This window comes from Alligator sinensis, unplaced genomic scaffold, assembly GCF_000455745.1.
Source record: "Alligator sinensis unplaced genomic scaffold, ASM45574v1 scaffold1023_1, whole genome shotgun sequence".
NCBI classification, from domain to species: Eukaryota; Metazoa; Chordata; order Crocodylia; family Alligatoridae; genus Alligator; species Alligator sinensis.
Genome location: NW_005842373.1, coordinates 1,041,635 through 1,058,455, shown reverse-complemented (window position 1 = coordinate 1,058,455; position 16,821 = coordinate 1,041,635). Strand labels below are relative to the sequence as shown.

The 16,821-nt window shown below is 45.5% G+C and overlaps 1 protein-coding gene across 1 annotated transcript in view; it reads left to right on the top strand.

The window, feature by feature from the left end:
* GAS7 (growth arrest specific 7) overlaps nucleotides 1-16,821 on the top strand; it is a 278,601-nt gene that overhangs the window by 221,478 nt on the left and 40,302 nt on the right. The window contains exons 8-9 of the mRNA XM_006029347.3: nucleotides 4,555-4,629; nucleotides 12,966-13,044. Of these exons, the coding sequence (XP_006029409.2) occupies nucleotides 4,555-4,629; nucleotides 12,966-13,044 (154 nt within the window). The remainder of the gene's footprint in view (nucleotides 1-4,554; nucleotides 4,630-12,965; nucleotides 13,045-16,821) is intronic.

Sequence of the window (16,821 nt, the reverse complement as noted above, 5' to 3'; positions counted from 1 at the left end):
GGAGAGAAACTGGGCTCAAGGGACCCCAGCCATGTAGGCATTGAGCTGCTTCATAAAGACCCCAGAGTAGGAGCCAGCACCACTTCCCTTGGAAGTTGGTTCCAGATCCTAGCCGCCCTCACTGTGAAGTAGTTCCTACGGATGTCTAATCTGAACGTACTCTCCAACAACTTGTGGCCGTCATTTCTTGTTATCCCGTGGGGCGCTAGGGGAAACAAGGTCTCCTCCAAACCCTTCTGGTCCCCCCTAGTGAGTTTATAGATGGTCACCAGGTCCCCCCTCAGCCTTCTCTTGTGAAGGCTGAACAGGTTCAGGTCCCGTAGCCTCTTATTGTAGGGTCTGCCCTGCTGTCCCCAGATCATGCAGGTGGCCCCCCTCTGGACCCTCTCAATGTTGTCCACATCCCTCTTGAAGTGGGGCGCCCAGAACTGGACACAGTACTCCAGCTGTGGCCTGACCAGTGTCACATAGAGGGGGAGGATCACCTCCTTGGCCCTACTCAAGATGCACCTGTGGATGCACGATAGGGTCCGGTTAGCCCTGCCGACCGTGACCTCACATTGTCGGCCCATGTTCATCTTGGAGTCAGTGATGACTCCAAGATCCCTTTCTGCCTCCGTGCTCTCAAGAAGGGAGTTTCTCATCTTATAAGTGTGCTGCCGGTTACTACTGCCCAAGTGCAGCACCCTGCACTTGTCCGTATTGAAATGCAACGTTTGAAACGCAACTGTGTAGTTTTGCTAAGAGGTTAGACAGTGGATTTGTATAGGACAGTTTGGATAGGGATAATCTTGCGTCAGGCAGTGGGGTGGACTAGATCAGTGGTGTCCAATCTGTTTGCCCAATGAGTTGGATTGGCAGTGTCCGGTTCATTCATGGGCTGAATTCAGCTGGTGCTCCTGATCCAGCACCTGCGTGGGCATATCAGGCACCATCTGGCTATAATGGAGGAGGGAGGTGCAGGCCAGCCCCAACATAGCCCCAAAAGGGAAAAGGAGCTTGACCCAGCCACATGGGGAGGGAAGGGGGCATGGCCCAGCCCTAAAGAGAAAGGGGCATGGCCAGGCCTGAACCTGGCCCTACAGAGAGGGAATGGGGCATGACCTGGCCCCTATCCAGAAGCAGGGAGGGGGGTATAGCCCAGCCCTGAAGGGGAAGAGAATGTAGTGTGGCTCTGACCAGCCATAAAAGGAATGGGGCTTGGGGATTTAGCAGGGGGGAGGGTGGCAATATTAACGGCCACTGCTCCTCCGCTGCCAAAGTTCCTGATCCATGGGGAGCCCTGCAGGCCAGATGCAGTGGGTCTACATGCTGCATTTGGCCTGCAGGCCAGAGGTTGAGCATCTGTGGACTAGATGACCTGCTGAGGTCCCTTCCAATCCTGCTTCTCTCTGACTGTGAGCAGCAAAAAAACCAAAAAACCAAAAAGAACACAATGAGATGACATTCAGAAAAAATACAAAGAAAACAGATTTATCAGGCTATGGAACAATTTTCCAGGAGGAGGAGTGGAAGCTTTCTCACATATATAGGTTAAACAAGTAAATTATGTAATCAGGTCTCTGGCACATACAAGGAGGGGTTATGCAGGCAAGCATCGCAGTGAGACAATAGCAGAGACCTGTTAAACCATCCATAGTTTTATTCATAGCAAGAAAGTCAGAGTGGTATGTGGTGCATTATTACAAGTGTTGACAGATGAGCAGATGAGCCTGTGTGTGTACAAAGCATGGTGTGGCATAATTACAACAGAACCCCGATCATTCATGTGCAGGTGGTTCACAGACCACTTAGTTTGCAGCAAGTTACCAAATTAAAGACAAGATGCTCGTCTTTGCTACAGCTTCTACTTCAAAGGGCTCCATTTTTCTGATCAGCTGTAGGTAGTGGTTCCATGAAGCTGATCAGAGAAGTGCCATCCTTTAAAGTAAAAGCTGTAGAAAACATGTGACATGCTTTGGTCATCCTGCACAGTTCTTTGATGTGGCTATATGTGTCCCTAGCTAATTTGCAAACCCTCATCTTCAAAGAAAGTAAGATCCTCTGCAAAGTATCTGGCTTTTACTGTACTACCTGTAATGTTTGGTATGGCTATGTTAATATTCAGAAGTTATTCACACTGAAGCTTTCATAACTAGCGTATGTTGTGTAGGACAAAAGTTACACTGGCCCATGAGAAACTAGAAGATTTAGCAGATTTTCTCATCCCTGAATGTTGTGTCTGTATAGTTGCAACTTCTTGAAGCACTAAGAATGAACCAGCCACTTGTATTCTCCTGTAATGGCGGGGAGGGAGGGGAGGCCAGTAATGCTGAGTGAAGTATGTAGTCATCCTGTAGAGACAACTGATTTGTTCTGGGGTCTTTATCTGTACAATTTTAGGGCATAGTCCTGTGAATTGTTAAGCACTGACCTAAAAGCAAAATGTTTGCTTGGTGGGGAGAAGTGGACACGCCGGAGGGCAGGGAACAGCTACAAGCAGACCTGGACAGGTTGGACAAATGGGCAGAAAACAACAGAATGCAATTCAACAAGGAGAAATGCAAAGTGCTGCACCTAGGGAGGAAAAATGTCCAGCATACCTACTGCCTAGGAAATGACCTGCTTGGTGACACGGAAGCGGAAAGGGATCTTGGAGTCCTAGTGGACTCCAAGATGAACATGAGTCGGCAGTGTGACGAAGCCATCAGAAAAGCTAATGGCACTTTATCGTGCATCAGCAAATGCATGACAAATAGATCCAAGGAGGTGATACTTCCCCTCTATCGGGCGCTGGTCAGACCGCAGTTGGAATACTGCGTACAGTTTTGGGTGCCACACTTCAAGAGGGATGTGGATAACCTGGAGAGGGTCCAGAGAAGGGCCACTCATATGGTTAAGGGCTTGCAGGCCAAGCCCTATGAGGATAGACTGGGGCACCTGGACCTCTTCAGCTTCTGCAAGAGAAGGTTGAGAGGCGACCTTGTGGCTGCCTATAAGTTCATCACGGGGGCACGGAAGGGAATTGGTGAGCTTTTATTCACCAAGGTGCCCCCGGGGGTTACAAGAAATAAAGGCCACAAACTAGCAGAGACCAGATTTAGACTGGACATTAGGAAGAACTTCTTCACAGTTAGAGTGGCCAGGGTCTGGAACGGGCTCCCAAGGGAGGTGGTGCTCTCCCCTACCCTGGGGGTCTTCAAGAGGAGGTTAGATGTGCATCTGGCTGGAGTCATCTGATCCCAGCACTCTTTCCTGCCTATGCAGGGGGTCGGACTCGATGTTCTATTGAGGTCCCTTCCAACTCTAACATCTATGAATCTATGAATCATACTGGAAGGCTCAGCAGTTTACAATATCAAGCCATGTGCAGTGATATAAATGGAAGGAATTGTTTTCTTTCTTTTGTTCAAACTGCAGCACAAAGCAAGTAGGGACTGAATTGCTACGCAGTGGGCAGTTGTGGACAGAACAACACTCTTTTCCCAGAGCAGTGTACCAGCCAACCTGAGCTTTCAAGAAGGTCCCTCCAGAAAGGATCATACTAGATAGTTCACACCAAACCCCTTCTTCAGCGAATAGAACCACAGCATTCAGGTTCCCACTAAGACCCAGGAGAAGGAGCTTTCCCAGCCTAGTAGAGGTTTTGCCCCTGTTGTTCTGCCCAGATTGGGCTGTGTTCTTAAGATACCTAACTAGAGGGTGGCTTCTGCTCTTACACTGTAATTCCCACTCAGGTCTTCATCTGCTAAAAATAGAGTTCAAAATATGTTGACAGCTCATGTTGAACTGATATACTACACATATGTCATTTTCAGTGTTGCTTCATTCTGGGACAGAGTCTCTCATTCTATAAGTGTAACCTTCCTACATAGATCTTTTGTGTCCTTGCATTTAACTCTATATTAAAAAGCATTTTGTTAAAATGAGTACAATTTAATACTCAGTCCATATCACCTGTCCCCATCCATATTTACCACTTACCAATGATATTGTCATGTCTCATTTTTATATTATAGATTTTCTTCTAGGTACTTGATAAAGATACTGAACAGTTGATCCAAAGAGGAGGAATTTCCTATTAACAATTGCTTTTTAAGATCTGCTGATTAACTTACTGGTATACTAGTTAAAAGTGTTAATTCTTTTTGAATCACACCAACAGCCAAATCTTACTCCACCTGTTGTGCACCTATGTGCAGTCTCTTTCCACCCTGCTCAAATCCCCAAAATACTGAATACAAAAATTGGGTTGGTCCTCTTCCTCCTTGCTGCTATTTTATGGCTTTAGTTGTAAGTCTAAGACAACAGCATGTTACAAAAATAAATAAATTGGTAGATTGTTAGTGACTCAAACAGAACTAAATCTACTTAGATACCTGATATGGGGAGTAGAATCTGGCCCTAGACTTTTAAATCAACAATATTTTGCAATGAGAATCCCACAGGATAATTATATAGGACCTAAAAACGAGCACTCCTAATGGGGCTACTGGAAATGCAATGATTGACTTTGCCTTGTGGGATTTATTTTACTTAACTACAATTTTACTGTGTCTTTTTTTTTCCTTGTAGAATAAAGATTGAAGAGGAATATGCCAAGAATTTGTCAAAACTCTCTCAGAACTCTTTGGCTGCTCAGGAAGAAGGGTAAGTCTGATAATACTGCTCTTGAAGCCAAGGAGGATTCCTAGCACAGAAGACTTTCTCCTACTTAAGCACATGCTTCTCCTGAAACCTTCCTCTTAATAGTGTTCCATTTAGTTTGTATCTTTATTCTATCATTGGTGGATTGAATCATTTTGAAAGTTTATTCCATGCTGATGATGAAGTCAGGGAGTTTTTAAGAAGTGTTCAAGAATTCACGAGGGAGAGACAAACTTTTATTTAATATTCAAGACCTTTGCCCAGGAGGTAGGAAACCTGTGTTCTTGGCTCAGTTCATCTTGAAGTATCTGGAACTTACATATCTTACTTCCTAGGCCAGTGCTCTAATCATTCTGACTAAGTACACACATTCAAATAATCGAGGGAATTCTTCCAGGTTTGTTTTCTTGGTAGAGAAAATTACCTACAGCTATATGTACAGATATTCAAATCTGAGGCCCTAAAGAGTGGAGAGCTTGCAGTACTGACACTTTGCAGCTGGGTGGAGGCCCTGCGCACACATCTCAGCATGCTCTCGAGGCTCCCTTAGTCTTCCTGGTGACAGATGATAACAGTCTATAGGGTAGCCCTGATTGGCTGACCCAAACTGCCCATAGTCAGCCTGTGTTTCCCTGCAGTCCAATATGGGGATTGGGAAGGTGATGTGTTCTGCTTCCTACTAGAGCAGCAGAGTCCAGTGAGTGACACACGCTCCAGGGAGACGGGGGGGATGTTGGAGGACTACGTTCTCTTCTGAGAGAAGCCATAGCATGTGTACATATTCAGTCTCCCAGGAGAAATTATCTTGGGAATGATTTAACCCCACTTATTCTCAGGTTATTTTTCTCCTGGAGTGGCCATTTTTACTTTGGGAGAAAAAGGTTGAACATCTGTACACTTGTGGTTTCTCTTGGGAGAGTTGCTGCTTTCCCAGGAGAAACCGAACGTCTGTATGAGGTCCAAGTCACTGGTTAGGTAGGGCTGTTGAAGAACAGCCAAGCAGCAGCATAAAGGGAAAGATATATGGGGCTGGAAGCAAAGCAAATAAGGCGGCACCTGATTCTGTGACCTTGAGAAAGGATGAAAGATACCTTGCATAGGAAGGCTGAAGGAGACTCTTGTTCTGTAGAGCATTATTTTTTTGCATGTTTTAATTTCTCTCAGTTAACCCATCTGTTTGCATGTTATAGAAAACACTTAGGTAGAGGAACTGTCTCTGAAAATACTAAGTGGCTAGGAGTAAGCAAGGCATATGGGAATTAGATTATAATTCTTCAGTGATAATTTACTATATAAAAACATTTAAAAAGGGATTAAAGTGATATAAGTGTAGCAGTACCTCATGTAAATCTTCAAAAATCAAGTTATGGGACACTTCTTAGCTATACCCTAAACCCCATATGGTGAATTCCCTCTGAAAATACACTACAGCTTCACAGGTTTACTCTTACTTCCAGCAGTGATAAAACAAAATAAACAAAACAAATATCTCCCCTTTTAGTTAATTCATGACATTATACTACAAAATCAGCCACAGCTGCAGTACCTAATCACCATTAACATATGAGCACAGTTAACATATATGGTATGCCATGTGTTTCTAGGAGAAATATGAGGCCTTAAGGCTCTCCAGATTTCTCTGAGGGAGATTAATTTCATTTATTTTAACTTATGGAAAATTAGAAGATTAACAAGTTATAGCAGGCAACCAAAACAAGTTTGGACTCTCCATTTTTTTTCTCACAATAACATTTATTTTAAATTATCTTTTAATTTTACTCATACTTTGAATAATTTATTTACTTGACACTCCCAAAAGCTCAACGGGACTAGGCTCAAGTCACTTGGATACCACCAGCCTAGTGAGGATTATGTTCTCCTGTTTCTGCAGCGCAACCTTCTCTCTCAGGACAATGACAGAATATGCCACCCAAACCTTCACTCATTCCTTCTTGCTGCCTGGATGCTAAATGGGTCCTGCAGATAGAGTGCCTCTGTTCTAGTCCTCTTAGGAGTGTCCTAATGCATAGCAGAAAGGCTTCCATGAAGTACACCTCCTTTGTGAAGTTGTCCAGATTCCCCTTGTTTTGCCAACCCCAGGGTATCCTCCTATCAAGGCCTTCAGTCCCAAACATTCTACACTAAGGGGTGGACTTGAGGAGCTCTTGACCTGTTCTTCAGTCCAATTAATCTGGTGGTTATCTCCATGTGTACGCCTCCTCCCTGTCAAGGGTCAGCCAGTGTTCTCCTACTTCGTCACAGAGGGTTCTAAAAGGACTGACAAAGGTAGTCGTATCTATGAAAAATGCAGGGCCTCATTAAGGTCTGAACCTTGTCCCATTCCCCCCCAACCCCTCTGCCCCATCCTTTCAAGTCAATGGCATTCTACTTGCTTTAACATCTTGCTCTAAAGACAGCCTTCTTGTAGGCGATCTCTTCCACAACATAAGTTAGTTAGATTGAAGCCCTGCTGGCAGATTTGCTGTATGTGGTGTTCTAACCAGAGAAGGTGGCTTTCTGTACCTGCCTTAGATTTTTGCCAAACATTCCAAGTTTCACTTCATCCAGCAATTTTTTTCATAGATTTCATAGCCATTAGGGCTGGAAGGGACCTCAGGAGATCATCGAGTCCAGCCTTCTGCCCCAAGGGCAGGAAGTCAGCTAGGGTCAAAGGATCCCAACAAGATAAGTGTCCAAACGCTTCTTAATGGAGTCCATAGTAGGTGCTTGCACCGCCTCTGAAGGGAGTCTATTCCAGGTCTTGGGGGCTCGGACAGTAAAGACGTTTTTCCTTATGTTCAGCCCTAAAACTGTCTTGGAGGACTTTGTGACCGTTGGACCTTGTCATCCCTTTTGTCAGTCTTTTTCCTAAAACCACAAGTTTCCTATGCTGGGATCCTGCCTCCACATGGTTGATGCAAGAGAGCTCTTTTATTTATACAACTAAGGTCATTAGAAGGTCCCCATGCCTGTTTATAAGCACCTTTTAATTGTGGAGACCTCCTGAGGTGATATCAGCATATCATTCAGTCCATGACTGATAGACTCTGCATCCTATCTCTGGGTCTTGTGGGCCTGGCTTTGGAATTATCCATGTGAATAGACAACTGCTCAAAGGAGAGAGAGAAGTTATGTATCGGTAACTGAAGTTTTTCATGGCATGTTATTCATACACACATTTGAACCCCACCCTCCTTCCCCTCTCCCTTGGAATCTGCCTCTTTAAAACTCCAGAGTGGAAAAGAAACTCAGGAGAAGGAATGCATATGCCCTTCGTCCCAATGTGTTTGGGTGGAGCAAGTTGGGAAACGAGAGGCTAGATTAAGGAACCTAGTACAGATATTATTAAGGTCGGAAAAAAAGTATCCATCGTGGGGCTTTTGCTGAGCTCACCTACATGAAAGAATGTGTATGACAATAATATGCCTCAAAAAAAATCCAGTTGCTAATACATAATTTCTCTTTTGGAGCAGTGGAGTTCTGGTTGTGTACCAAAGTAGCCAATTGTCATGCAGGGAAGGGGAGGAAGGAATGGAGGAGAGGGAGTGACAAGTGTAGTATAGCGTGGGATGTCTGAGGGGCAGCTACTCGCTAATTGTGGACAAGTTTGATGTCTGCAAATAACAATGAACCTATTAAGAAAGGACCAGTTCAAAATAATACCCAATTATCCAGGTTTACTTTTAAAATCCTTCAGGAGTTTTAAACCATTCTAAATTGGCTTGTACATGTGGATACTTGAGGTTTATGCCTGTCCACTTAGTGTCAGTACTTTCTGTAACTGTGTTGCACAGAAAAGAAAAACTAAAGAATCTGTGGGTCCATGCTTAGAAGGGTAAGATGATAACAGGAGATACAAAGGTGAAGCTGCTCAATGGCTATTTGGCCTAGGCTTTCACAAAAACAAACAAACAAACAAAAAAAATCCCCTTACAACTGGATGACTAAATTGTATAGACAAAGAGAACCAAAGAGAACATCACAGAACTTTTGATTAATTGAATAAATTTAAGTCAGCATGACCTGATATATCATCCCAAGGTGCTAGAAGAGCTGGCAGAAAGGATCTTTGAGCCATTGGTGATATTGCCAAAGTCATGGGAGATGGGTGAGGGTCCAGATGACTGAAAAAGGGGTAATATAGCATCCATATTTACAAAAAGAAAAAAGAAGGGCCCAGGGAATTATAGACTATTCAGTATTATAGATTCTAACTCCAATACCTGAGAAGGCTTTTGATAAAGTCCCATATAATGTTCTCATAAATAATTTAGAGATATGTGGATTTGGTACATTTACCTATCCGTTGGGTAAGTAATTGGCTCAATAACCACAAACAAAAGGCAATTATAAATGGATCAGTGTCAGGAGGTACTGAGTGGGGTTCCACAGGATTCTGTGCCAGGGTCCTGTACTGTTTAACATGCTAATGAATTATATGGATGCCAGAATAGAGCGCTTCCTGTTCAGATGTACAGATTATACAAAATTGGGCAGAACTGCAAACACTTAGGATTACAATTTTTAAAAGGACCTTGATAGACTGCAGAGCTGGGTTAGAGACAATAGGATAAAGTTCAGTGCAGATATGTAAGCTGTTACAGCCAGGGAAGAATGAACAGGTAGACAAATAGAGAACGGGAGATAACTAGCTTCGGTAACAGTATGCTGTGAAGGACCTTGTGTTTTAGTGGATCTCTCACTTATGTCTGATGTTGCCACAGAAATACTAAATGTAATTTTGGGCTGCATTAACAAGATCTTTAGGTGTAAGACAGAAAGTGATAGTACCATTCTACTCAGTGGTGGTAGACAACAAAATGATAAACGGTTTGGAAGGCAAGCTGTATCAGGAAAGGTTGACAGTTGGTTATGCTTACCTTGAAGGAAAGGACACTAAGCAGGGGATGGTAATTAGCAGTTTTCAAGAACCTGAAAGGCTTCCATGAAAGAGAGAGCGAACAATGTTGTCCCTTTTTCAGAGGGCAGAATATGAAGCATGGTTTTAAATTTCAGCAAAATCTATTTAAGTTAGATCCCAGGAAAAATTCTTCCTTACCATTAGAACTGTGAGGCAATGGAACATGCTGCCTAGAAAAGCTATAGAATCTCCTTCATGGGAGATTTTTGAAGGAGGCTAGAGAAGCATTCATCAGGTTTCAGTATTCCAGCATTCATGCAGGAAATTGGGCCAGATGACTCTGGGGGGTCCCTTCTACACCTGTGGGCATCCAGATGAGTGAGCACATGCTTGTTGTGGTGTCTCAAAGCAGTTTGAGATGCCACAGAAGCCACGCCACAAACGAACAAAAATGTTCCCCACACTGCATATTTGTAGCATGGACTAAGTCTGATACCAGGAAATCCTGGTATCAAAAGAAAACACCCTGGAAAAAAGCTGTGTGTAGGGCACGTTCCTGGAGTGTGCCAGGAGGCAACCGGAAGCTGGGTCCTCCAAGGAGACACTCTAGCACCTGGCCAGAGCATCTGTATGCCTGCCATGTGCCCTTGCTGCTCCAGCATGCTGCCTCCTGAGCTGCTGCAAGTGCACTTGCCTGCATGAGTGAACATGGCCTATGATTCTACAATTTAGCATAGTTTGGACTTCTGAGGCCTGGTTTCCCAACCATATGGTTGGCTTCAGATTTCTAGTGGAGCTTCTGTGCCTTGCATTGTGTTTTTTGGGGTGGAGAGGGTAGAGGAGTGGGGGGCGCTTTAATTACAGCAGCTCTGAGAGCCGCTGTAATTAAAGCACCTGGAGCATGTCATGTATCAGCATCCCTATGCTGAAAAATGGCGGCAGTGCACTTTAACTAAAGCTCATCGAATGAGCCGCCATTTTTCAGCACAGGGACTCTGATACACGTGATAGTGAAGTCTGCTGGAGCATTCTAATTACAGCACATCGGAACAGCCTCTCTGCACGAGTATAGGTATCCCCAGATATTGGGAATAATGAATGTGCTTTCATTGAGTTCCTCAGGCTCCTGGACACAAAGCTGTTAATTCTTTTTTGGCCTCTATAGGGAATCCAGCCGAGCCCCTCAATCCTGTAATGCTCCCAAATATCCTAGGAAAAGGACCAGTTGTGGAAAAGGACTTTAAGAAGTCCAGGGATATAGCTGTGCTGCCCCCCACTCCCATCAGTGGCGCTGCTGCAGCCCAAGGGGTAGTCCGGCAGGGAGATGGAGCGACATGATGCACCAGGTGGTCAGGCACCACTGCTGCCTCCCACACTGCCTGGACTGGCTCCTGAGCAGTAGCTGGAGGCGGGAGGAGAGCTGTGCTGGGCATTGCTCCTCCTGCCTGGGGTGGGGATCAGCCGGGCCCCGGCAGTCCTGCCGCTCCCCACAGATTGCCTCATGGCCCAAAACTAACTTATTTACCTTGATTAAGCCCAGAGAAGCCATTAATCTACAGATTATTAAGCGTGGATTAATGGTTTCTCTAGGTTTAATCAGGGTAATTAAGCTGCGGTTACAGGCCATCTCCAAGTGGTGGGCTCCGTGACTTTGGCAGGCTCGCTGCAAAAAACGAAACAAAACAAAATAACCCCTAAAATTTACCTGCAGTTAGAGAAAAGGGTGAGAAGCCCTGCAGTCTTGGAGCATGGGGGGAAGGGGGGAGGAGGGAGCAGGGAAGGAGGGGGAGTGGGGTAGGGATGCTCACAACAGGAGGCCTAGAGGCTGCACCATAGAGTCATAGAAAAGCAGGGTTGGAAGAACCAGTCATCTCATCATAGAAAGCAATCAGGTTGGTCAGGCTTGACTTGCCCCTGGTGAATCCTGGTCCTGGGCCAGTTGTAGGAAGCAGCCGGGAGGCTGCATTCTGTCTGCAGAGCCCCAATGTGGCTGCATGCGCAGAACGAGCTGGACTGAGGCTCTGAACACCCCGCTGCAACCACCTGGCTGCCTGCCAGAGCTGGCCCAGGACCACAGTGCAGCTGCCTGCAGTGTCTGTGAGCTTCCCATCCCCACCTCTCAAGCTCTAAGACTTCAGGGCTTCTCGCCTTTTTCTCTGCTTGCTGTTCAGTTTGTGGAGTGGAGCAGGGCCTTGCTGCAAGCCTACCAAAATCTCAGAGCCCACCCAATTTTGCATGTTCTAGGAAAATTAAACAGTGACAAATTTGGTAGGTCCTGATGTATTGAGCATACATCTGCAGAGGGCTTGCAACAAGTGTTTGGAGCCAACTCATTTGCTGATAATACCATTGTCACTTGGAAGGATCTGGTATCTGTGCTTAAAGGAGAAAATACAGAGGTCATTGCAGTATCATTGAGAGGGTGGACATGACCCACAGCAGCAAGAAGACACAGGTCCAGTTTTGGGCACTGTCCTTGAAAGATGTGGAGAACTTGGAACAAATCCAGAAGGGAGAAACAGAACCTGCCAGAGTTCTAGAAAATATGACACCATTAGAAGAATAGGGACTATTAAGTCTGAAGAATAAAAGACTGGGGGTAGATTTGATAACAGTCCTCAAATAAAATAAGGATTGTCCTAAAAAGGATGGGATCAGCTGTTCTCTATGTCCACAGGGGATAAGACAAAAAGTATGGAGGAGAAATTGCAACCAGCAGATTTAGTTCGGACATTAGAAAGAACTTCCTAATTATGAAAGTAATTAAGCACTGGAGCAGATTACCTGGTGAGATTGCAGAACCTTCATCATTGTCTGTCTAACTTAAATTTAAAAATGGCCAATTCTGTAGTCCAACACCACTGAGTAACAGTTGGACTAGATTGGTGGTGTTCAACCTTTTGGCACTGCCCCCTCCCTGCCCCATGCACCAGGATTGGGTCCCAGTGGCCTGGTATTTATCTCCTGCCCCCTGCATTATTTGGTCCAGCACCATCTCCTCCTGCCTGTCCTGCCCTGGGATTGGGTCCCAGAGGTCTGGCTCTGCCCCTTCCAGACCTCTGTGCACTGGGATTGGGCCCCAGAGGCCCAGCACTACCCCTTCCTACCCTCCTTGCACCAGGACTGGATCCCAGGGGCTTGGTGCTGCACCCTCCCAGTGAATTGAGATTGGTCACTATCCAGTGTGCAAGGCTTAGGGTACATTATGAGTTTGAAGATTTGGCAACAGGTGAGCAGTGCCACTGCTCCCCCACTGCCAAATTTCTGGACCCATGGGGAGCGCCTCAAGCTGGATATCATGGTGCTGTAGGCCAAAAGTTGAGCACTCCTGGATGATCTCCTGAGGTCCTTTGCAGCCTGATTTTTTTCCTATGTTTCTTTGTTTCTATGTGCAATGCAAGTTGCTTTATGAATTATTCTGGGAGAGTGTACAGGACAGAAGTCAGGGCATTGATCAGTGTTGTGTTGTCTTTTTCAGCACCCTTGGAGAGGCCTGGGCTCAACTAAAGAAAAGTCTGGCTGATGAAGCAGAAGTTCATCTCAAATTTTCCTCTAAGGTAATCTCCAGGCTCTCACAGTCTTCTGCAGAAATTTGGTGTGGGTGTCTTCTTTAATGGATAGTATTAAGAAAGATAAGACCATACTATGGTGATCCAGATGGCACTTATCTTAGATTACTCAGGAAATCAGTTAATGAAATTTAAACCACTGAAAAGTCAAAAGTACCAAGAAAACAGATGGAAAAAATGCAGGAGTAATTTTCCAGAAAGGAAAAATGATTGATCTTAGAAGTTACAACTTCCTAAGTCTGGTTTCTAACAAATAAATAAATTAACCAAGAATGTGCAGAAGATCCCTTGAGAGTTGGAAAGAGAACTGAGTCTCAGCCTCTTAAAAAAAAGTTGCCACAACTGTGTGACAGGAACAGAACCCTGATGCTATAGTAAAGCTTTTTAACAAATACAGTAGCACTATTTAAATAGTTTGGTTTTTTTCCCCCTCCATTAATCAACTTGGGTGGAAATCTCACCTGCCAAGTATCTGTTCTTTTCCAGTATAAGTGGCATAACCCTGTCTCCAGTTAAAATTTAGTAAGGTCTGGTGGTGCTTATGTTTCCATTGCATATTTAACATACTTCTGGATCTTGATGCATGCACAATTATGTCCCACAAGAAAATTACATGAACAATTGTGTACAGGTTACTAAGGCAACCAGTAGTTTCCTTGGTAATCTGTTGTTAAGAATTCTAGTCAGTAAACTATAGTGTGTTCCCTATTGGTAGAGGTCTACCTAAATCATGGGGGGTTTACTAATTTCCATGGGTTGATCGCAGCATAAGGGGTTTTAATTCCACCGTTGTTTCATGGCAGTCCCCACCCCTCAGTGCTGATTGAAATAGAGGCTGGAGGCGGGGGGGAAGGGACAAGGGGGCAGCTGCCATCTTAATTGCTGGCTGCTGTTTATGAAGCCCTGTCCCTCAGCAGTGATTGACAGAGAGTCTTTGGCAGGGAAAGAAGGGACGAGGAGGGGAGAAGCCACCATCTTGCCTTTGTGCTGCCCTACCTTCCCCACCTGGCAAAACAAAACCCTCCTTCCCCTGGAAGCTGGTGCCTTCCCCTCCTGGCAAAACAAAAATTTTTGTTTTTATTAAGGGGTTTTTTTATGATTTCTGCGGAGAATCCTGAATTTTGCGGTTTCTGCAGAACCTCAAAATTAAGTAGTCCTTTACCTATTATTGGCCCCCTGATTTGGTTTCTAAAGTACAAAAAATTAAGGCACCATACAGGAAACGGTAAAGGTGAGTGGATGAAGAATGTGAGTTCTTTTCACTGCTTTGCTTTTTTTAATACTCATTCTCTATGTGCATGCTGGGGCAGGCCAGTAGGGGGCGCTCCTGCACTGAGCCACCCTCCTCACTGCACCTGGCCAACTACCAAGCTCTGAGTGTCTCCACTGGGGCACCTTCGACTGGCCAACCCCCTTTCTGGACCACACCTGCAAGCATGGGCGACTGGTGCCTCCTGGCTCTGGGGGTCCCCCAGCAGCTGATCGCTGATGGAGAGGAGGGGTCCCCCAGGGAAAATTGCCAACTCAGGGGGGAGGTCCCTAGTGGCCAATTGCTGAACCCAGTAGCTGTAAGTGACATTGGCGCTTCTTGGGTGGGCACCAGCCGACACACCCCTCTCCCCGGCCAGCGGGGGCCAATTTCACGGGGGGCATGTGCCCTTTCCCCCACAACGCATTGCATGCATTGTCTATGCCTGCAAGCCTGGGGTAACTGCCACCACCACCCGGGGTCTGGTCCTTGCTCGGGCCCTGTGTCCCCAGGGTGCACAGGCCTTGTAGACCTTGAGGGCACTTAACCCACTGCGAACTCTTGGGGTGTTTCCTTTAACCTGAAGCACCAAAAGTAGCCTCCCTTAGCCAGTCAAGCCAAAGGAATAAAAGGCGTGCCCCGTCCCTCAAGCATGTACCACAAAGTTTGTTATAGAGGATAGCTTTATTAGGTAGAGAGGGCAGACTTGGGGAGAGGTACAAGTTGTAGAAGTATCAAAAGAATACCTCTGAGCAAACAGAACCAGCCTGGTAGCCTTTTGACACACATCTAGAACACTGTTACTGGCTAAATTTTGGGTAAGTTACTCATGTTTATCTGGAGTGTAGAAGAACTCCAGAGGCCATGTGCTGGCTTCATGTCCCCAGATATGTCTGTTGAGTTCCACAACATGTCCGACCTCCTTCTTCCTGTAGAGATTCCCTTAAATAGCCTTCCTGACACCATCCCCTGGACCCAGTCAGGGGCAGGTGTTATTGCATGCTGGCCAGTCAATTTGAAAAGCATCATTCTACCTAGTGGAGTAACGGGCTCAAGCCCCTGCCCCCAGGTCAGAACTCAGAACAATAGAGAGCTAAATCCACCCCCTCTTACCTGGGCTAAGGCACATAGGCAGCAATTTGGTTGCCGAGCAACTTTTTGACAGACGCTTGGGCAGAGAAAGAGAGGAGCCTGGGAGGGGGTTCTTTCACACGTCACCCCTTGCCCTGGCAAGCACATTTTCATATTGCAGAAATTATATATTGCTGTCTCGGACGGCCAGAGCCGACTCACGGTGATTTAGAAATTGCTCGTTCGTTAGGGCGGGCTGGTAAATGGAGAGGCAGACAAGGTTTAATGGTTGCAAAAACTTTTACTTACACCGCTTGTAGTTGCGATGCAGATGGTCCGGTCGTCTGAACAACTATGTGAGTTGTTCCAGCTGGCGAGGCCCAAGCCAGTTAATCCGTCCGCAATTTAAGCCGGCGGGAAAAGGGTACGTCTGGGATTGCGCTCGGCAATGGGAAGAAGGATCGATAGGTGATCAGTCTAGCAATCAGCTAGCCGCAAGTCAGATCTCTTTAGAGGCACTCTGCAGCGTGCTCAAAGTTCTTCGACTTGGGCGGAAGTCGCACGAAATTTTAAACGGCTAGCAAGTCAATTACTAGCCGCCACATAGGAATAATTTAGAACTAGCCAATAGCGGGACACAAATTTGCATTCGAATAGCGGGAACTCTTTGCACCGTGCATTTCTGTGATGCAAAAGAAATGCACCCTGCAAATTGGCAGGAACTCTCTTGCACCAAGGTTCTTCTGTGCAGCGAAAACCCTTGCTGTGCAAGAGGCTCTCATGTGGCAAGAAAATTCCATCGTGCCGAGGCACCAAAATCACTGGGTTGTGACAATTGCTAGCTCAAGATTAGTTTAATTAATTATAGTTTTTTGTTTCAAATATAGCTTTTTTAACAATTGTCTTTTATGTAAATAAAGCTATTCATAAAAGTAATTTTTCGGTTTTATATAAGCATATGGACAAATGTACATTTGTAGTCACTAAAAGACCGGAGGAGGGCTGCTGCCTAGAAGCCCACAGCAGTTGTTATTGATACATCTGCATAAGCTTGAGTGATACCAGTGTGGTGATATTGCTCTAGCTTTAGCCCTTCTTCATCCTGTGTCAAAGTTAGGGTGATTTAGTGCTGGCCCTAGACAGGACATAACAATTGAAGCACTTCAGAGAGTGAGCAGACAGATAACACACCCTGTGAAGTACTCCAGAAATGGCTGCACCGCTCCAAAAAAATAACCTGGATCAAACAATAACTATTTGGAAGTGCTTAATTTTAAAGCACTTATAGTTATGTGTGTATGCTCGCTCTATGAAGGGTGATGGCGTTATCCAGTCCTGCAGCATCCCACAGTGCTCTGCTCACTTCCCCCCACCACACACACCTCATACCAGAGAAAAGCAGGGTGGACAGCCAATCTCTTAGTCAATCCTGGAGGTGAATAACA